The sequence below is a fragment of the Talpa occidentalis genome, unplaced genomic scaffold, assembly GCF_014898055.3.
Source record: "Talpa occidentalis isolate TD23 unplaced genomic scaffold, MPIMG_talOcc4v2.1 talOcc4.14, whole genome shotgun sequence".
NCBI lineage: Eukaryota > Metazoa > Chordata > Mammalia > Eulipotyphla > Talpidae > Talpa > Talpa occidentalis.
The window spans coordinates 18,333,164-18,354,787 of NW_023601433.1; the positions used below are offsets into that span (position 1 = coordinate 18,333,164).

At 41.8% G+C, this 21,624-nt stretch overlaps 1 protein-coding gene across 4 annotated transcripts in view; it reads left to right on the forward strand.

Moving 5' to 3' along the window:
- Positions 1–2,487: 2,487 nt before the first annotated feature.
- Positions 2,488–21,624, forward strand: part of MKX (mohawk homeobox) — a 58,986-nt gene continuing 39,849 nt past the window's right edge. For 3 of the 4 annotated variants that reach the window (XM_037510162.2, XM_037510164.2, XM_037510165.2), the window contains exons 1-4: positions 2,488–2,696; positions 4,380–4,539; positions 11,615–11,768; positions 12,198–12,533. In XM_037510162.2, the coding sequence (XP_037366059.1) occupies positions 2,509–2,696; positions 4,380–4,539; positions 11,615–11,768; positions 12,198–12,533 (838 nt within the window). In that variant the 5' untranslated portion in view covers positions 2,488–2,508. Of the gene's footprint in view, positions 2,697–3,652; positions 3,815–4,379; positions 4,540–11,614; positions 11,769–12,197; positions 12,534–21,624 lie in introns of those variants that run through there. The other variant, XM_037510163.2, reaches the window with a different exon arrangement.

Consider the following 21,624-nt stretch of genomic DNA (forward strand, 5'->3'; position numbering starts at 1 on the left):
CGGGCCTCCCGGGGCGGGCGCGGCGAGGCCGGGGCATCCCCCGGGGCGCCGGCGGCGGGGCTCGGCCGCGAGGGTTAACAGCGGGCGCAGCCGGGCGGCGCGGAGGCTTCCTCTCCCGCCCGGGAACGTGGATGTCGCGCCCGCAGGATGTTCGCCGGCTGGGCCGGGCAGTCAGGAAACATGAGAAGACCTCGCCATTCCTGTTCCCGGGCCACGCGCGCCTGTCTGGGTAAATAAAGCCGAGACGCCGGCGGCGGCGGCGGGGAGCGCGCCGGAGCCCGCGCAGAGAACATGCGGCGGGGATGGGAGCGCGCGTAGCCTCGACGCGGGAGAGCCTGCCCCCGCCGCCGGCCGCCGGCCCCAGCGCGCCAGGTACGGCCTCGAGTCCGGCCGCCCGCGGGGGCCGCCCCGGCCTCCGAGTCGCTCCCTCCCCCGGCCCTGGACTCCCCGGCGCTCCCGCCCTCCCCCCACGTCCCTCCGAGCGCCGCGGGGACGCGCCCCGGGAGCGGCCGGCCGGGGGTGGAGGGTCCGAGGCCAGCCCGGGGTCCCACCTGGCGGCGCCTCCTTGGCTTTAAAATTGTTCGCGGGCGCTGGGCGGGGCCGCCCCGCGGGGGGTGAGCTCCCCGGGCGGCGGCTGGGAATCCACCAGGGTAAGTGGGGCGCTCTGAAGGCCAGAAGAGGCGCTCGGGACCCGGCCCGCGCGGCTCTCACACCCGCGGACCCCTCTCGACGCGGCGGGGTTCTCGGGCCCGGGTCTCCTTCCCCACGCGCCCGCGCTCGCTCTCGCGGCGCGGGCTGGGGGCCGCGGGGAAGGGCCGGGTCTGGCACAGCTCGGCGCAGACCCTCTGGACCAGAACCACGCCATTGCTTTCCCGAGGACAGGGCGGGCGTGGGAGGAGGCGGCGGGGCTGGGCGAGGGTGTGATTACAAGTGGAGCAGCGTGAACGCAGATCACCAGGCGCACTGATTGGCAAAGTCCAGGCGACTGGAACGCGGGCTGTGAGCACGGAAATCGGCTTGCACACTTATCGCCGGGCGCTGTGCACACCCCGACACGTACCTGTCTGCGCGGGGGGACGCAGCCTGCCGCGCGCCGGCGGCGGCAGAGGTCTTACTGCCCCTCGGCGCCAGCGCGGACGGTAGACGGCGCGGGGTCGCCGTGGCCACGGCCCCGAATGTCGCGCGTGGCCGCGGCTGTGCTCGGGGGCGGGGCGGGGGGCGTCGGCGCGTGTGGGCGCGGGGCGAGGCTGAGCATCTGTGTGTTTGGGGGGGGCAGCCCACACTGTAGTGGGACGGGGCGAGGGGGGCTGGCGGCGAAGCGGAGGCGACTGAGCAGGAAAGGTAGCGGCCCCGGGGCGCGAGGCGCGCAGATGGGGCGGGCTGGGCGGTCACTCGGCTCCCGCGCCGCGGCGCGTCCTGGCCCCCAGATGCCCGCGCGCGGCGGGCGGAGGCTCCCGGTGGCCGCGACCAGGGAGGTGAGCTTGGCGACTTGCCCTGACGGCGGCAACCGCAGGCCGGGTGGTGCGCGCACGGGGGTGCCTCCTTCCCCTGTGACACCTTTGTAGCCTCGAAAGGGCTGCTCGACACCCCCAGAGGGGGGCAGCGTGAAAGGGCTCCCAGCTCGCGGCGGGCGCCCGCACCGCGGGAGAGCGCCCTCCGGACGGGGCCCGCGGGCCTGGACGCCGGGTGCTCTGGTTCAGGGACCCCGCGCGTCCCGGAGCGGGCGCGGCGCGAGGAGGGCCAGGAACACCTAGGGGACAGGGGCGAATGTGGTGCTTTTGTCCCTGCCGCCACGCAACTTTTTAGCTCTGGAATCCGCTAACTTGCCCTGCGCTTGCCCGAGCCCAAGGGAGGCTGCTCGGAATGAGGACGCAGGGGCTTCAGCCAAACCACCCAGGATCTAGAAAACATGAAAATCCCCGAAATCCCGGTATAGCCTGGGACTCATTAACTAGGGCTTGCGGATGCGGCTGTTCAGATCATCCAGTTTTTTCCCTTCTTTCAACCCCTCCTTACGACCCGAGCGGGAGCTCGGAGGGCGTTAGTCTTCAGTTGCCCTTGAAGAGCCGCGCGTGGCCGCGCACCTCTCCGGTTGCGCTGGCCGGTGCGTTTCTTCCAGATTAAAACGGAGACAGGGAGACCCGTTTAGGAATCCCTTTCCTTTGCCTCAGCGGGTAATTGCTCCTGGTCGAGTTCCTGGGGGGACTCTGTCGCCGCGGCCCGAAGATGTCTGGGGCGCGCCCCGGGAGCGTGCGGGAGTGGGGAGGGCCGCGGGGGGCCGGGTGGGGGGCGGCGGCTCCCTCCTGCAGGTGCGGTGGCGCCGCCCCGCCCGTGGGCTCCGGCACTCGGCGCCTCAGCCCAATTCCGACCCGAGCCGCGCCAGGGGCGAGCGCTCTCAGCGAGTAACGTGATGCACCTTCGTCTCCTAGACCCCGAGCCCCGCGGAGCTCCAGGCGGCCCGGCTCCGAGGCGCTGCGGCCGCGCCGCGCGCCCCTGCCCGCCCGCACCATGAACACCATCGTCTTCAACAAGCTCAGCGGCGCGGTGCTTTTTGAGGACCACGGCGCTCCGGAGCGGGAGCGGGGCGGCAGGCCCTACGGCGGCGTGCTGGACAGTCCCCACGCCCGCCCCGAGGTGGGCATTCCGGACGGCCCGCCCCTCAAGGACAACCTCGGCCTGAGACACCGGAGGACCGGGTACGCGCACCCTCCCGGGGCCCCTACCCCCTGCGCCGGAGGAGGGGTCGGTGAGCCGCTCGGCCTGCGGGCGGCAGCCGGAGTGCGGATTTGCTGCCCGGAGTTCCCGAGAGGGCAGGTCCCCGCCTCCTGGACACGGGCATCCTCATTTTAAGTTATTAGTTCTTCCAAAAATGGGGGGTGGGTGGGGGAGCGGGAGTCGACTGGGCAGAGGCTTGATGAAAACTGAGGTCACGAGGAACTGTCCCGGGGTCCTCCGGCATGTGGACCTCAGGGCGAGGGTCTCGCGCCCCTCCCGGGAGCGCGGGTGCGGACGCACAGCCGAGGATGGGTGCGTAGGAACCGGGCAGGGCCGAGCAGTCGGGGATTCCCGGGTCGGGCCAGCCCCCTGGGCGGCCTCTCTTCGGTCACTGCAGCGCCTCGCCGAGGCCTCCAGACTGGCCTTGCCGCGGCCAAAGTGGTCGGCCCTGCGCTGGGTGCCCTGGAGGCGCCAGCGGCTCGGACCCGGGAGGGCAGTGGGGAGAGCGCGCGGCCCCTGGGGCGGGGGGGCGGGGTGAGCGGCTGGGGGGGCGGGGCGGGAGCCCGCGGGTGGGCCGCTGCTGGAGCTGCGGGTGCGGGGGGCTGTCTCCAGCCAGGCCCCGTCCCCGCGCCCGCTGCGGGGGGAGCCGTCCCGGCGGGCTCCACCTGAGGGATTGCATCAGCTGCTTGTTCCGCGGCGCGGCTGGTTAGTGAACTAGAGATTGGATTTCGTCAAAATGTTACTACCAGTCCTTTTGGATGGAATTGTGTTTCAAAGTGTTTAAAGAGGCAAAAGCCCTGGAGGCTGCGACGCAGGCGCGCGGGGCTCCTGGAGCGGCCGCGCGGCGACACCTCCCGGAGCCTCCGGGGAGCGCAGCGCGCGACGCCGACGCCTGGCGGCTGCTCGGCCCGGCCCCTTCCTCCCGAGATAAGGCTTTGCTGAGTTACTTCACTTGATGGGACGGAGCTTTCCAGACTTTTAAACACTCCCTTATGTTGAGAAAGGGCCCCTGGAGTGGTTTTTGGCTTCTGCCTCTTTGCTCCATAAACCGCTCCTTTGGAAAGTGTCCCCTTTGCCCAGCGGATCTAAGCAAACTGGGGTGAGCTCGAAGAGCCCCACGGCTGCGGGCGGCCATCACCCCTTGCTTTATCCTCGCCGCACAGGGCGAGACCCCCCTTCTGACCACAGGCTACGGGACGCCCCAAGAGCCAGGCGTGGATTCCCTAGAAGACAAGTCCAGGGCTGACCGGGGTTCCCGGGGCCAGAGTCCCTCCAGGGCGCGGCGCGGGCGAGCGGGGTGGGCAGCCCTGCCGCGCTCTCTGCAGCTTGAACATTTCCTACCAAATCAGACCCCATCCGTCTCCACCCAGACCTCTGACCTCTGGCTACTGCCAACGGGTCCTTGCGACACCCGGGCTATTTAAAGAGAGATGCCCAGGAAAGAATATTCCCCCCCCCCTCCCCAAATGTGTGTGGCTCCCATTCCTTGCCTCGCCCTAGCCTTGGGCGCGGGGTGGGGCCCAGGGCGGGGCTGGGGGCGCTGGGGGCGCTGGGTGCGGAGCACCGGCTCCTGGGCCCAGTGGCGCGTCCAGGCTTAGGGGGTCCGGGCGGGCAGCACCCACACGGGCTGCTCACCCGGGCCTCCGCCTCTCCCGCTGTCCCAGGGCCCGGCAGAACGGCGGGAAGGTGAGGCACAAGCGGCAGGCCCTACAGGACATGGCCAGGCCCCTCAAGCAGTGGCTTTACAAGCACCGTGACAACCCCTACCCCACCAAGACCGAGAAGATACTCTTGGCTCTGGGCTCGCAGATGACGCTAGTGCAGGTAATCCGGGCCCACCAAGGCCTTGATGGGTCGGGAGCGGGGCGGATTAGCCCAGCGGCTCATGGTGGTGTGGAACAGAGGGTGGCTGGTCCAGCTGAGGCATGAAGAAAGCTGGCACGGGTGCCAGGGTCTGTCGTGGGGCGTCTCTGGGCTTACTCCTCACCATGTCTGGTCCGAGGGGGACAGAAGGTTGTTTTGTTAGGGAGGTAGTGAAAAGTCAATGGCAGGGTTATAAGGTGTTGGAGAGTCTGGATCATACACAGATGGCACAGATAGGACCATGAGAAGTGATTTTCAAAGTTGAGAAGACATCCGAATTGCCCAGAGGATTTGGTAAAATCCAACTTGCTGGGCCCCATAGGGTTTCTCATTCAGTAGTAGGTCTGGGGTGGCGCTAGTAATTTGCATTTCTGACAAGTTCTCAAGGTGATGCTGACATGGCTGGCTTGAGACCACACTTTGAGGGCCAGCAGAATGGCACCCCACATGAGGGCTCCATATTAAAGGTCAAGTACAAGGTGACTTTCAATTTTTCCATGACTAACAGAACTAGAAGGTGGGTGGAAAGTCACTAGTGGGTTTGGGATATATTTTTTTTTTGTAATAATAAGAGACATTCTGGGAATTAGCTAGACTCCACGAAATGTTGTTGCTGGTAGCGTGTGTGAGATGTGAGATGGTTGTGTTATTTTGTCAGGTGTAGAGAAATAGTGCAAATTTGTTTCTTTTTAAGTGAGCATCACCACTTTACATTTCACTAGCTTCATCCATACATTGTCTTATTGGATGTTCACAATCATGGCATCTAGAAATGAAGAGAAAGTCAGGGATAGAGGTAGGCCTGGAAGTAATATAATTCCAGTCAAATACTCATTCTGTCACGCCACGTTTTTCTTTAATAAATATGACATAAACTTTTATATATGTAGACAGATCAAACTTATTCAGAGAGAGGAGGAACTGAATTAAGTCTCAGTTAAGTGAACTGAGACTCTCATATGTTATAGTAGCCCTACATCATCACATTTGTGAAATTTTGGTCATTCCATTAAATGTCTGGTAAGGAAAAATGCCCAAGTAAAAAACATATAACTATAGATAAAGTAAAAATGGCTTTCCAAAGTATTTAAAGTTGCCATTTAGGAATTATTGGAGATTTTGTCAAAGCATGAAAGTTGACATGTATTTAGTTTTATTAAAACTATAATATGTACTTGTCTGCTCATTTCAGAACACAGTTACAGAGAAAAACTTCTATTTTCTTTCATATAAACAGGCAATAGTATTAATAGTGCTTTGTTGTAGCTCGGGAGGGGAAAATTAATTTAGTATTCTTGGCTTAATATTTAAACTAGTTATTTAATAGAAAACTGAATTTTCAATGATTTACAAAAGTTAGTTTCTAAAAAATTTTCCAGTCAGAAAAACTTGACTTATGAAAATAAATACATGTTCAAATTTCAGTTTAAACAGATATGCTATTTATTTTAAAGTACGCTAATTTATGGAGCTGTTTTGTTATTTCATAATGATGTCAGCAATAAAACATTGAATTCTTCTGGTTGATTAAATATGGAAATAGTTCCATTGCTTACCATTTTCACATACACATTTAGAACATTTTTATTTATGAGAAGTTATATTTGTCAAGTGAAGAGACATTTAAATTTTGGGGTATAGTAGTTTGTTGAATTTCAGTATGACATTTAAAATACAGGATCAAATTATTGTTACCTGTAATTACAGTTAAAATACAAATAACTTTAATTTTTCCATTAAGATCTTGGTGAAGCTACATTTTTCCAATTTATGTGAAATTTTATTCATGTACTGAAAATTTTTCTTATTACATTTTCTTTCTCTTACATTATTCCTCAGGAAAATCCACAAAAGTATGTAATTTTAATGAGGCAAAGATAATTATAAAAAGTGATATGTTTTACGATTTCCTAATTTCCTTGTAAACAAAGTTGGTTTATGAAAGTTCAAAGTGATAAATGGAAAAAATTGCGAGTGTATGTGTGTGTGTGTGTGTGTAATCTAATTTGGGTGCAATTAATATTTTCAATTAGGCAAAATGGAATATCTAGGTAAGAAAAAATATGTTTAAATAAGTAAGTACATATATGCATATCTGTTTACTCATATATATTTATATATAGGGTATTTGTATAAGTCAAACAAACGTTAAACATCCAAACCAAATTCTTTATGTGAAACCAAATAAATTATGTAAGAAGAGAACCATAAAACTGTGATCTGAACAAAACTTCTGATTCCTGAAAAATTGGACCCCTACTTTATGAGTCAGGTTCTGCCAGTGAATAAATTTCTCCTGTACAGTCAGGCTTATTGAGAAGAGTGAGCTCGTCTTATTCATCTTCTTCCCCCATGTCACTCCAGTATAGTACTTTCCATATACTAAACCATCTACTAAACCTGTAAATCTACTAAACCTTCCATATACTAAATCTGTTTCTAGAGTAAATAAGCTCAAACCAGGGGAAACCACTATAATACAAAGCAGTTCTCCAAAACATCTTTATGAATTTCTTAGGCATTGAAGAGAATGTCTTAAAATCTAAGATATTCTAGTTTTAAAACCCATCTCAGATACATAGCAGGCAGCTCAGTATCTTTAATGCCATATGGTAGCTCTATAGAACAAGCAAAGTACACATCATTTTATTATTTTCACTGTATCTGGAAATACATCATATTTTTATGTTTGTGGAAAAATATAGTGTACCTTTGTTTCTGGCTCCAAACTCCAAACTCCTATTTTTTATTTATCGCAATATCTCCTATTTCTGTTCCTTATGGTTAATGTTAGCAAGCTCTCAACACAACTGCTTTATTCCTTAAATATAAGAATGTCTTGTGTTTTGATAATCTCTTTTACATTTGACATTTTCCTTTTGGTTGTGTGTGAAGCTGTCAAACTTCTCATAAGAAGTACTTTTGCCTTCTATTGCTACTCTTAAATTGATTAGGAAGGGTGTGAAATCTGGTCATCAATCTCCCTTGAAACCTAGAAGCAAAGGGCCAAAATTTTAGTGTAGGAAATGTGTTTCAGAAACTCTAAAGTATTTTTCTGATGAGAGAAGTTCTAAGGTCATTACTCAGCATCTACATTGAATTCATCCCTGAAAACTGAAGCAAAAAGAATTATTTCTCACTAGACTTGGCAACTTGTCTATATTTGCTATGTTTGACTCGCATTTGCATTATCAACCTGGAATTTTCCTGATGAGAGATAAGCATGCTTATAAAAATTAACAGGGAGATATGTGTGTGAGTGTGCGTGTGTGTGTGTGTGTATTTCAACCTTAACCAACCCAAATATTCCAATATATTTGGTTCCTATGATTGACCATTATTCAAATATTATCAACATAGACTCTGTATTCTCAAAATATAAGCAGTTTTATTGTGGAATGGTGAAGTAGTATGTGATTAGGATTTTGTAAAATTGTAAGATTTGGAGTTTACCAAGGAATAATTGCCTTGGAGAGTTTTATAAAAGAAGGGCAAGTGGGAACTCTATCTGGTTTCAAATATATATACCGTATGTATATATATTTAATTTCTGGATTTTAAAAGTGAAATGTCACATTAGGACCATTTCTTTCATGGTCACCACAGAGAATGCAGCACAAGTATAGTTTGAGACTGCATTTTAATGGTTGGGTGTTCATGCACCGCCCGCCTCCCCAGGCCTCGTAAAGATGTTTCAAATGCCTACATATGTCCATGCACATATGACTGAAACTGGAATATTTTGCCTGATATGAGTATTTCTGATGAGATATGTATGTAATTAGCAAATGCCAGGATATGGCAACTGTTAAATATTCAACAAAATCTCAGATTACTTCTTCATATTATTCCAGGTATTACACTTAATGGTGTGGAAATGTGGTGTTCAGTATTTCAGAGCAATAGTCCAGAATAAGCTTGTTAATTGTGTATGTTCAAAGGTGGAAAGATGCCAGTTAATCCCTTTGGGTTTACTATAATGATTGTTCTATCAATACGACGAAGTATGTAAACATGGCTGTTAGAGTAGGATGAAAATTTCCTAATTTTCTTATCCAGCTTCTAGATATTCTGTTCTCTAAGCTTTCGCTATAAAATACATGATTTTAAAGCTCTGAGTTTGACATTGAAAAAAATTGCAAAATAAAATGCATGCAAATTTGTTAATCAAATATTTGTATTCACAACTTATTGCAAATATCTATTAAGCAGCTTGGACTACATCCAGCTCTAACTTGTACTATAAATTTCTGGATATAAAGTCTTGGTAAATATATTAACAAATTGGATGGCAGTTGAGCTTATGAAATCAGTTTAGAAAGAGCCTATGTTAGACATCAGAAAACATTTCTTGAAAAATCATAGAATATGTAATTAATATACTGTGATAAGACTATGTGTGTAAACAATACAAAAAAGAATGTGACTCCTATATATGAAAAGCATGTTAATTCTCCATGACATATAATGACTCCCATTTTTTGTATGTTAGAATTATAGTATGTTAGTATTTTGGAAATTATAAGGTTATTATATTTTAGTAAAAGTTTTAAGAGGTGTGTGACAGTGATGACAAAAATTGAAGAAAATATGAATAAATAAATATATTCCATTCAAGATATTTTTGGGTTGGAAGAATTTATATTGCTAAAATGCCCATACTACCCAAAGCAATCTACAGATTCAGTGCAATCACTATCAAAATTCAATGGTGTTTTTCACAAAAATAAAACAAAAAATTCTAAAATTTGTATGAAACCATAAAAGACCCCAAATAGCCAGTGCAATCCTGAGAAAGAGCAAAGCTGGAGGCATCATGCTTCCTAATTTCAAACTTTATTATAAAGCTACAGTAATCAAAACCATATGGTTTGGCATAGGACAGATCAATACAGCCGAAGAGACAGCCAGAAATAAACCCACACATATATAATTAATTTATAACAAAGCAGTCAGAATATTTAAAGAGGAAAGGATAGTCAAGTCACATCAATACATGGTGTTGGGAAAATTGGACATCCACACACAAAGGAATGAATCTGGACTACTATCTTACACAAGATACAAACATTAACTTAAAATATTTGTCCTGAAAGTCAGATCCAAAACCAAAAATCTCTGAGAATAAAACATAAGCAATAAGCTCTTTGTCATCAGTCTTAGTGATGATTTTTTGGATTTGATACTAAAATCATCCCAAAAAACAGTTGGTCAACAAGCACATGAAAAATGCTCGTCATCACTTATTACCAGGGAAATACAAATGTTGTATAGCTGAAACCAATATAATATTATTTGTCAATTATATCTGAGTTTTCAAAAAAAGAATGTTCTAAAATCTCTACTTAGTAGTAATGAGAACTTAGATAGACATTTGGCAATAGAAAGAGGTTTGAAAAATGTAGTGAGGAAATGTATGTGGAGCATTTTGTGCTTTTATAATGGATGTCTCCCCAGACACTACAGTTAATTGTGTGTGGTTCTTCACAGCTAGTCTTTCTGTGTGTTCAGTTTATCTATTTCTATCACTTAATGCCAAGGCTTAAGCGCTCGTGTGTACATGTGTGTTTGTGTGTGTGTTATCTGTCAGTAGAGGTTGGAGAAGACAGAATATTAAATCACACTGAATCAATAATAATAGCAGAGCTTGACAGGAAGAGGGATTGATAAAGACTAAGACTTCTGAAATTCTTGGTGAAATATTAGTCATTGCACATAAATTTAAAAGGACAGTTATCATTGCTTAAGGCACTAAGGAGGTACTATTGAATATATGTATAACATATGATATGTCTTTGTATATGTGTGTATATTACATACACTTATAAATTAAAACGTATTTCACCCATGAGGACAAGGAGAAAATGCATTTTCCGTAAAGCAGAATTCACCGCAGGTCCATTCAATAATTAGGGCTTGAAAATGTGCAAAATTTGCATCTTTATAGTGCAAATGTAAAAGAAAAAGAAATTTCCCATGTGTACCTTGCACACAAACCATTATAGTAATATTGGGGTCATGTTCTAAAACATATTGGCAGAAAGACCTAATTCTCTTCCCACACTTTGTTCTTTTATAGCCAAATATTGGCCTTTCAGTATCTATATATATATACACAGTATACACACACACAACTATATGTATCCTGACAAAATAGCCTGTCTTAGAAAAAATATCCTTCAGTATCATTTAGCCTCTAGAAGTCCAACAGCACCTTAGAAAACAGTGGAAGTAACTTTCCTTTGAAGTTTTTGGTCCTTTACCCCTTTTTGCTCTGTCCACTGTCATATCTGTGCATTTGACACAGATCTGCGCTCCCTCTCCCTTAAGTCTGATACCATTTTTATTTTCTTGCTGTGTATCTCATCTGTATGCTTTCCTAGTGCCTTAATCTAAACTTCCACAGACCACACACATCATTTCACCTTTGGGCAGTTCTACTTTCTTCTTCAGAACGCCACTGTCCTTTTCATGGTTACACAGCTTTGATGATTTTGGGTCACTTTTAACTCTTTTCTCTTTCTCACCCACTGCAGAGTCTCTGAGATTTGACTTATATTTGTTTCCGTGACCTCTTTATTGGGAACATATTTCCCTACCCATTATACCTGACGTAGTCCTTCCAAGCCTAGCTTAACTTTCTGTGAAGTCTTAAGTCACATGTGAAAGTAACTGCTTCTTTTGGATTCCTGTATCATTTCATTTCAATGCCTCTTAAGCCATCTATCATATTCTTCCCTATAGCAGTTATTTATACTCTCCTACTTCTCATACCAGACTGAAAATTTAATGGTGAGTCTTCTTCATTATTTTTTTGTTCCCAGGATACAGCAAGTGCTCAATATTTGTAGTAAGTGCTGATTATGTTTGTTGAATAAATGAATGAGTGAATGGTATGAATGTTCAATTCTATTACTTTCTTCTGAGAATATATAATGAGTAGAGATATGGACAGAGGCTTAGGCCCTATCTGGGAAAATAATGCTATGATGCGTTACTTTTCTGTCTTGTTAATTGAAAAATTATACTTTTTTAGGTGTCAAATTGGTTTGCTAATGCAAGACGTCGTCTTAAGAATACTGTTCGACAGCCAGATTTAAGCTGGGCTTTAAGAATAAAGTTGTACAACAAGTATGTTCAAGGAAATGCTGAACGACTTAGTGTAAGCAGTGATGATTCATGTTCTGAAGGTGTGTTAACGTTTTAATCTTGCTTTCTTTGCTTTGCTTCTGTAATAGACTTGTTGGTTTTAAGGTTGATCTCACAAACTGTGATAATACCCTTGTAACTTTTTTATTGCATGAGGTAACTTCATTTTCCAGTACTGTCAATACCAACAAAATTATGGCTGCTTCCTCTTGTTTATAGATTTATTGTGTGTCAGAATAACAATTTCTGTGCAATTCATTAAAATTAAATCCCTTAGGGGGAGATTACATAGATTCCTGCTTTTCTCCTGCTTAAAAAATTAATCTTGAATATCAAGTAAATTTTATACATTTTAAATATTCTTTATATGTTTGTACACACACACATACATACTAATGATTAAGTATTACAATTTGTTGGTGGGGGGAAAGTACGTGTACATACTATCTAATCATATTTTTACCCCTTAGATGGAGAAAACCCTCCAAGAAACCACATAAATGAAGGGAGCTATAGTAATCCAGTTCACCATCCTGTGATTAAAAATGAGAGCTCAGTCATAAAAGCTGGAGTGAGGCTGGAGCCACGGGCCAATGAGGACTACGTGTCACCCCCAAAGTACAAGAGCAGTTTGTTGAACCGTTACCTTAACGACTCTCTAAGACACGTCATGGCTACAAACGCCGCCATGATGGGAAAGACAAGGCAAAGAAACCATTCGGGATCTTTTAGTTCCAATGAATTTGAGGAAGAATTGGTGTCTCCCTCGTCATCAGAAACTGAAGGCAACTTTGTCTATCGCACAGGTAAGTCTGTGTTTCTTGTGATATTTTGTTTCAAACAGACCCAAAACTGCCATAGAGGGGCTATATTTTAGCAGGTGTAAAGACAAAACTTTTATTACTTTTGCATCATCTTTCTTTTTGTTTTTAATTACCAGATATGCTCATTAGTAGGTGATGGTCTACTGGGGAATTTTCATCTTTTTTAATAAAGTAAGAATTTTTATTCTTAATAATAATTTTATTCTTAATGATAAACATTCTTAAAGGAGATATGTATTGGTCTTAATGAATAAATTACAATGGAGAAATATCCTGGATTTACCCAGCCATGCAAATACTTTTTATTCCATCTTTTTTCCTCAGTTATTTCATTGTTAGTAGTGGATAGGAAAGTGAGTGTATTTTGTGGAGGAAATTGCTTTGGGAATTTTCCTTTTATTCCTGGAAAGCAAAAGGAGGGCTGATAAATAACTTTGAAAATTTTACTTTTATACCAGAAATGGTGATTTGATTTCTACCTCTCCGAAACTTTCAAGTGGAACAATGAGTGTACTAAAATTTTCTATCTTCTTGACTTCAGTTCCCAGAGAACGTTGCTTATGAAAAATGAGCAAGTTGCTTCAGAACAACGGTTATGTGTGACCTATATCTGGGCTAGCTGGAGTCTGGTCCTAGATATGCCAAAAATTAGAGTTGGAAATGTGAGAGCTGGAAATAACTTCAGAAGGCATCTCATTCACCCATGTTCTGTCACAGATAAAAAACATATTTACTCTTCTATAGATCAGTCATGCCTTTGAGCTCCCACAAGTGGTAGGAGGAGCATAAACACTATAAAGACCATGGTTACTGTTTATATTACACCTACTGCCACCAGTCATTAATTGAGTGTTAGGATATGCTAGATCCGGTGCTAAATACTACACAAATGTTACTATATTTAGTCCTTATAATATCAGAGAGCTCAATATGTAAACAATAGTGTTTTACAAAGGAACTTAGATTTAGTCTGTTTAACGTATCTTCAGATTATGGAGCCAGAAGTCTGATTTTTGAAGTGTCTGTGCATGTGTACATGGAGACACATATTATCCACAAGGAGTCAGAGGAAATCTCAGTGCATTTTAAATAATTAAATCAAATTCATTTGCTGTTTGCATCTCTAATTCCAACAATGAAAACAGCTCCAAGCACTTAGGAATATAAAACGAGTCTTGTAAGTAGTAATAATTGGGTCTAGAAAGAAGTAAAAGAAGCAATAAAAGACTATTTAACCAATAACAAAATTATTAAAATATGTATTAACATTCTAACTAACGTTACCAGAGCAGGACTTGGAGGTAATTCAGAACTTTATGAAGGAAAATAAATCAAGCTATTCAGGTACATGTAATTGGAAATAGAATCAAAATAAAATAAAAAGATAAACTGGAATGCAAAAAAGGTAAAGAAGGAAAAAATATAGTAAGCTTAACAAGCAAAAATGAACACAGATTAAAGTTGGAAGTGAGAAAGGAGATATAGCAATACAAATTTACTAAAAAAAGTTTATTAAACTATGATGTATTATGTACAATTACTTGACAATGCTATGTGTGAAATATAGATTAAATCATATTCATTATGAGAACAGTGTTCAATGATTCCAAGTTTAGAAGACTTAAAGTGTTTAGCTAACCCAGTTCCCAAAACATACTTTGATAGATATATTGGATTTTCCTCTAAACTTTGAAGAAATAGTTCATTTCTACGCATTATATGTTTTTCAGAACATATAAAAACATGGGAAGTATCTTAGCTTTTAAAAATGTAAATGTTTTCTTAATCCCAACCAGATTAGGATACCATAGAAAATTATGCTTGAAATATGTATTGAATTTGGCATTAAATGACCAGTATTTTTATAAAAAATTTTATTGGTGATATTAATACTGATCATAAAACAATGTGAGAAATATTGATAATGTAATGTTACATGAAAAACTTCTAAAAAGTATGGAAACAACAATTATGAGGATACAAATGATAGAAACATAAAAACGATTTTTGGAAACAATTGCATTTAATTTTGATGAGGTGGCATATAAAGTTATCTTTTTTAAAGATGTCTTACAAATTTCCTTCTATTTCCAGTAAGACAAGATCATAGACCTTTGAAATGTATGAGTGTATGTCTTCTGAAAATGCATGCTTTTCAAAGGTGGCAAATATAAAATCAAAGAGAAAATAGCATGCTTGTATAGTTGATGCTTTTCAAAGTTAAATATCTTGGCTATTTATTTTTATTAAAACATTCCAAATGCACTTGGTCCGTATTATGGATTACTCACTTGCCAAGTTCTATTTTTAAATAAAAACCTTTTTTTTTTTTTAGTTGTGCAAGCCATGAGAAAGCAGCCTAGACACATAAACTTCTAGTTTTTCATGCATGTGTATAAACTTAAAAAGAACAGAATGAGTTTTTTGTTTTTGTGGATGGAGAATTAAGAAAGACTGGTGGTCTAAGATTGGCCTGCTAAATTTTAGAACTAAACAATAACTGGCTGTCTTGTGTGGGAATGGAATGGACTGTGTTGCTGCGATTGTAACTGGTTTACCACTCAGGCATAAATAGTAGAACAGGGGACTTCAGTAAATACTTTCTGAGCAACTGTGATGGTTTTCTCTGGCATACAGGCTTATTCTGAATTCCTTCAATTCCTTTTGGTTATATCTCTCTTTTCTCACCTAAATAGAAATAGTCTCAGTCTGCTATTAAACTCCACTCCCTTCCCCTGCCCCAAATGCATAGCAACAACAACATTTTAACTTCAAATTGTTTTTTAAGAATAGATCACCTTTCAAAAAAATATAGATCACCTTTAAGTACAATGTATTGGTTTATTTGTGCTAAGAAATGGTATCCATTTTCCATCCATTTTGTAAAAAAAGTTGTTATCTAGTGATACATTTTATTAAATATGGAATCAAAAAAATCAAAGGAAAAAGTTGGTGTGTGGAAGATTAATGTACGACTACATTTCATTTCAGATTTATGGATTCAAGGAAGGAGAAGTCTGGTTAGATTAATAAAGTAATAATTCTAATTGAAGATATTAGTAGATATCATCAAAGCAAATACAAACATGTTTTGACTGATTTTTACATATTTCCTTGTAATCCACAGTTTTCCACATCATTGCAGAATCATTTTAGACTCCCAATAAATATTGGAGATTATATTTCTGACACCAGCAATTAATTGGAATTGATCAAAATGATTAGGGTCATTGTTTCTAAATACATTAAGTAATCACCAAGAAAAGATGGTCATGAGTGTCGAATTATATTGTCTAAATTAAAATTACAGTTCACTGACAGTCTGCTTTCTGAGGTTTCAGAATAAGGACCCTGGCACACTACCCTCCTGTTGAATCAGTGCTCATATTCTCTAGATATTTGTGAAAAAACTATCTGCTGTCTGAACCACCTCACAGAAGGAGTCCTCATTGGAGCCTTTCCTGACTTGAATCAGCATTTGATTGACCCTTAAACCATGTCATCTTTTTTTTTAAATAAATTTTATTTTTATATTCCCCATACAATTGTAACCCCCTTATTTTGACCCCAATCCCTCCCCTCCCACCCTCTACCCCCCCATAGAGTGTCTCTGGTTCATAGTTTTTTGTTGATTTTGATTTTCACTTTCTTATAGTTATTCATTTTCCTGGTCCCTTATTTAAGTTTTCTAGATTCCTGCTATGAGTGAGACCATCCGGTATTTTTCTTTTTCTTTCTGGCTTATTTCGCTGAGCATGATCCCTTCCAGCGCCATCCATGTTGCTGCAAATTGCATGTGTTTATCTTTTTTGAATTCTGAGTAATATTCCATGGTATATATGTACCACATCTTCTTGATCCAGTCATCTATTTTTGGGCATTTGGGTTGTTTCCAAAGCTTAGCTATTGTAAATAGTGCTGCTATAAACATAGGGGTGCAGGTGCTCTTTGGAATTGATTCAAACCATGTCATCTTTACTGAAGGGAGAGAGTAGATGTTTTGACTGAATATGTCAGTGAGGGGAAACTCAGGCAAGTCTTGAAATGAAATGTGTAGATTTCCTCTCTTCTCTGCTTATATTGAGCACAAGTCCAGATTTTCTTCTTTCTTTTTATAACCCGCAAATGATCAACTTATAAGTAGCTAGTACATTTGAACAGTTGTTCTTGAGTCCCTGCATGCTGGGATATGATTCATAAATTTAACCTGCTCTCCAGATACTGGATTTTGAACCTTATCTTGTTAAATTGTCTAAAATCCCTGTTAATTGTACACAGCTGGTATACACAGCTGGTGTAACAAAAACATATACGTGGTTAGGACTCTTTTCTGTGTTTTTGTGAATGAATCAGACTAGCTCTTTCTCCACATGACTGAGGTATAAATATCTATGAAGAAATGCAGATGTTGATTAAGAGAAAAGAAGTCATTTATTTGGAACATAGGAGTCTTTGGGAGATAGAGATCATTTGATTGGCTTGCCACAGTAACTAGAGACTTTAGTTACTGGAGACTGAGAAACTAGGAAATAGAAAGTTTGGGAGGATGACAAAGAGTCCACGCCATTTCCAAATGTTTATCTTGGTTAATGAGGACCTCCTGGGGGCCTGTCTTTCTGTACACTCCTGTACTTTACAATTTTAGCTAGAATTATCAGTAGTATAAGCCCAGGTATGTTCATAAGTTCAATAAGCCATGGATTTGCCTGAGATGTAATCTTAATTTCTAGCATGGCTTCTTTGGAGAAATACACTCTCAATTCTTAAACTCTCAATTCACAAGCCCTGGCTGGGACAGAGTCCTTTTTTATACCAGGTGCTCTTTCTTGTATGCAGTCCACATACCAAATGTTTTGAAGAGCTGCTCTCTTCAGACCCTATTCTGGAATCATGGGGGTCCTGCATTGCTTGCTAGACCACTCATCCAAGAAACCATGCTTAGTGAAGCAGAAGAAAGTTTAAAGAGGTGTCATGGCACAATATTTTGAACAGTAGATAATCACTTCTAATTTGTGTTTGGTCAGTTTTAGGTTTTGTATTTGGGGGTTGTTTAGAGGAAGCCACACGGCCGTCAAGAGAAAGTTTTATCAAGAGCCAAATGCCGAGGGTAGTGTGTGTTCCTCTGTGTCCATTAGGTTTCTTTGGGGATTTTGTTGACCAGTATATCTACTTTGGAGACATTTTTTTCTTTTTTCATTACATTTTTTTGTGTGTGCACACATTCTTGTTTTTAATGGAAACATGAAACTACCATTCTGAACTATTCCAGACATTTCTTTTCCTCTTATGCAAATGATGGCTGATGCACCCTAGCTGAGAATAATAAAACCCACCATCACCAGCCCAGTTAGTCACATTTAAAGGATGCTAGAAAGGTATTCTCTTCTTTGTCTTGTATCTTTACTACCATAATACTTCACCTATCAAACATCATCTGGAAATGAGATAGTCCAAATGAGTTCAATTTTCAGCTAGAAATTTAAGTACTGATTTTTTTTAAATATAGGACTTTCTGATGTCTTAAACTATTAAACAGCATTTGTGGGTGTGCTTCAATAGCCTCTCCTCTAAGCTTTCCCATCCTCTTATTGCCTGCTTTCCAATCAGTAATTTTAGGATTAACCACAATTCTAAATGTGTCTGTAAATCCCTTGAATAAAGAGTGATGTCAATTCCTATAGCCTTTTTATTTATTTTAAAGGGATCTTTCTTGATTACTTATTTCAAAGTTGAAATCATTTACATGAAATTTTATGAACTCCTGACCTTTGGCTAGTCATAGAATTATAGAAACTTAAGCATTATTGCATTATTCTATAGATTTTTAAATATTTATCAAGGACAGTGATAGCAAAACACATTCATAGATTACTTCTAAAATTCAAATTACTTTGATTTTTTAAATTAAATGCTTTTATGGATTCACTTGCATAAATTTAAATGAAAGTGTATGTGTTCTGCCTATTGAGATTCATGGCAGACAAAAATAGAAAAGGAGAAAAAATTGAAAAGAAAAGGAGAACAAATACTCGCCTGAGCAGTTAGTTGACTTCAGTGGTGGATTTTCATTCACTTTTTCTTGTTTGTTGTTTGGTATCTTGTGAGAACCTGAAAAACGCAAAATATAAGTGTAGCTGCTGAGACTTACAGCCCCACACAACACACATACATAAATACAACACACACAACATACATGCACCAGCATGGCTTACAAACAAATTGACCGTACCAGCAGCTTAGTTTAAAAAATGTTTCCATTTTCAAAGCTGTATTTGATCCTGACATTTTTTTTTTTTTGCCCTTGTGTGTTCTGTTTTCTCCACGTCACATGAAACCTAAAAATGATAGCAACATGGATTTCTTATTTGCAGATAAACTGTCCTGAAATGCAGCTGCGTTTTGTCTCTCCCTTTGTGATCCTTGCTGCCTTGTGTGTATTAAAAGCTCTTTGAGGCCCTGAAATGGTGTTTTATTATTTTTATAGTCCCCCCAGCTCTTTATGCTGTCTTTCACATATTTGTCCCATAACTACTTCGTAATGAATAAGTTAGTGTTTTCGTGATTTACTCTGTCTCTTAAATCAGAAAAGACATTTTAAGGTGCATATGTATATGTGATTTGTATCTGTTAATGTGACAAGAGAAAGAAAATGGTCCTGAGTAAATTTAAATGAGTTTGAAAAAAAGCGGCAAATGTGAAAAATTTAAAACCTGAGGGGGAAAACTGAACAAAATGCAGTTTAAAACTGAGCTGTTTAGCAGATTTAAAATAAAAACTTAGAAAGTATAAAATGAAACTAAACCAGTTTTCAAGCAAAAGAGTGGCTTTCAGGAAAATGCAAGGATATTAATGGAAAGGTTACTTAATTTAAAGAAAAGCTACCAAAGAATAAAACATATGGCAGATAGAAAAATAAAAAACTTTTCTAAATCTGACACCACTAAGTAATGCTATTTATTATCTGTCTCTATCTAGTACACAGCCTGGTAGGTGGGACTTACGGAAGCAAAGATTTAGACCCACTGTTTTTAAATTCTTAAGGAAGCACAGATTTAGACACACTGTTTTTAAATTCTGCTGTCACATCCACTCCCAGCCTTAACATGACAGTTTTGACTTTTTAAACTTGACTTTTTTAATCATATGTTAGAATTGAAGAAAGTCTTACAGAAATTTTACATTTTCTCTTTCCTTCATGTGTAACAGTAAAAATCCTGTCTAGTTTACATATGTTCCTGTTAAAAACAAGCTTATCAACATGAAAATTTGAGTTTGCAGGGGCATTCTCTACATTTTGGCATTACTGTCGATTGCATTCTGTCCATTGTAATTGATTTTCTGACACCCTGTGCATTTAAACCTGCTGCAGTGGCCGTTCACACCCTGGTACAGCCTCACAGAAGTGCTTGTTCATGTCACTATATTTAAGAATCTGTCAGTATTTCCATTAAGAGGCTTTTATTCATTCCCCAGGGCTTCTAAATGTCATAAAAATTTAAGCCAACTCAATGCTGGCATAAAAGGGCCTTTTTTCCTCTTCTCCTATGTATAAGGAATATAAATGCAAAACTCCCACTAATTCTAAATTTAGTTAGGTTTGTAAACTCTTTACACACTGACAAGACCAAATAAGATCCATGACATCTATCCAGGCTGGGGCTGAAAAGGATGTCAAAAAGTTTTTACTGTCTGTGAAAATAACAAGACCTTCTATTTAATGAATATGGAAGTGGTTTCTTTTCTTTCTTTCTTTTTTGGTTAGTAGCTGTAAGCTTTTCCTTTCTACCTCCCTGCTTTGTTTCTAAAATTAAGCAGGTATTTTTTTTTCTATGTCAAAATTTGTCTTGTTGATGTTAACAGCTTTTACTCAGGATAAATATGTGTTTTCTTTTAGACCAGAACTTTGGTGATTTTACAGTTTAGAAGTTTGTGTTTTTGTTTTGTACTCAAAATAATGTCATTTATAATTGTGAATTTTGAGGACTCAAAAGCAAATAATTTTGTTCACGTTGGTCCCTTTTACAAAATTTGAGTTTTTTCCCCTAGTTTACAATTTAAATGGAGGATGTCATGTTTAAATTATAACTGCATCATGTATCTTTTCTCCCTTTTTTGATGATCCCTTTCTCTAATCTTTATTGTAGTAAAGAGGAAAGAAGTCAAGGATTTTTATTAATCTATCAGCATTACTTAAAATAATCCTTCAGCTCAGCCCCTCTACTTGCCTATTAGGAAACTGATTGAGGCTCTATACCGGGCTGGCTTTGCTGGTCTTTTGGATACGAGTTACTTATTTGCTTGGAGAAGTAATCCTAATACTTTGGGTAATTGCAGGTGCTTAATTGACTTTAACTAAAAAATACGTAAGTCATTACTATGAAACTGTTAGGGGGAAAAAGGTGTCCTAAGCTAATTCAAAGTATATATGCACATTTTAAAATACAGGTTGTATATATAGGCTTATACGCTAGGCATCATCATTTCATTACTAAGGAAAGTAGCAATGCTTTGCAGAGATTCTCTATTATTACTGCTGACACGTGTGTGCAGGAGCAGTAGAGGAGGAGTAGGTGGAGGAGGAGTAGAAATTGAACATCACTCGGAAAACAAAGTCTTTGAAAATGACGTGGTATCTTCCCTCTGCCTTGATATACAATGGAGACATTGAGCCATTATCTAAAATGTGTCAGAAAAAAAATCTCGAGTGATATAGCAACCCAGTTGGGAAGTAGCTTGGGGAAAATAGATGACCTGTAGCTTTAAGCAGCATCACTCATCTACTTTCAATAGTTTTAAGTCTTCACTGGCAAAAAAGGGAGTTGTGAATTATTTTTTCCCTGCCCTTCAGACTCTGCAGTGTGAGGTACACAAAGGTGCCTCAAAGTTGAATTTGCTTTTAGCAATTCCCCAGGTGAGGCACTTGCCTAGATATAACTCGAAAAAGCAAAATGGAATTTACGTTCCACCATCTCACAGTCTGGGGGGCGCCTCAGTGGCCGTGTAGTTAGGGCGCTATCAGGCAATTTTGTCTTTGATCAAGCTTCATTTAAATAAAGAGAACCAAAAAATGTAA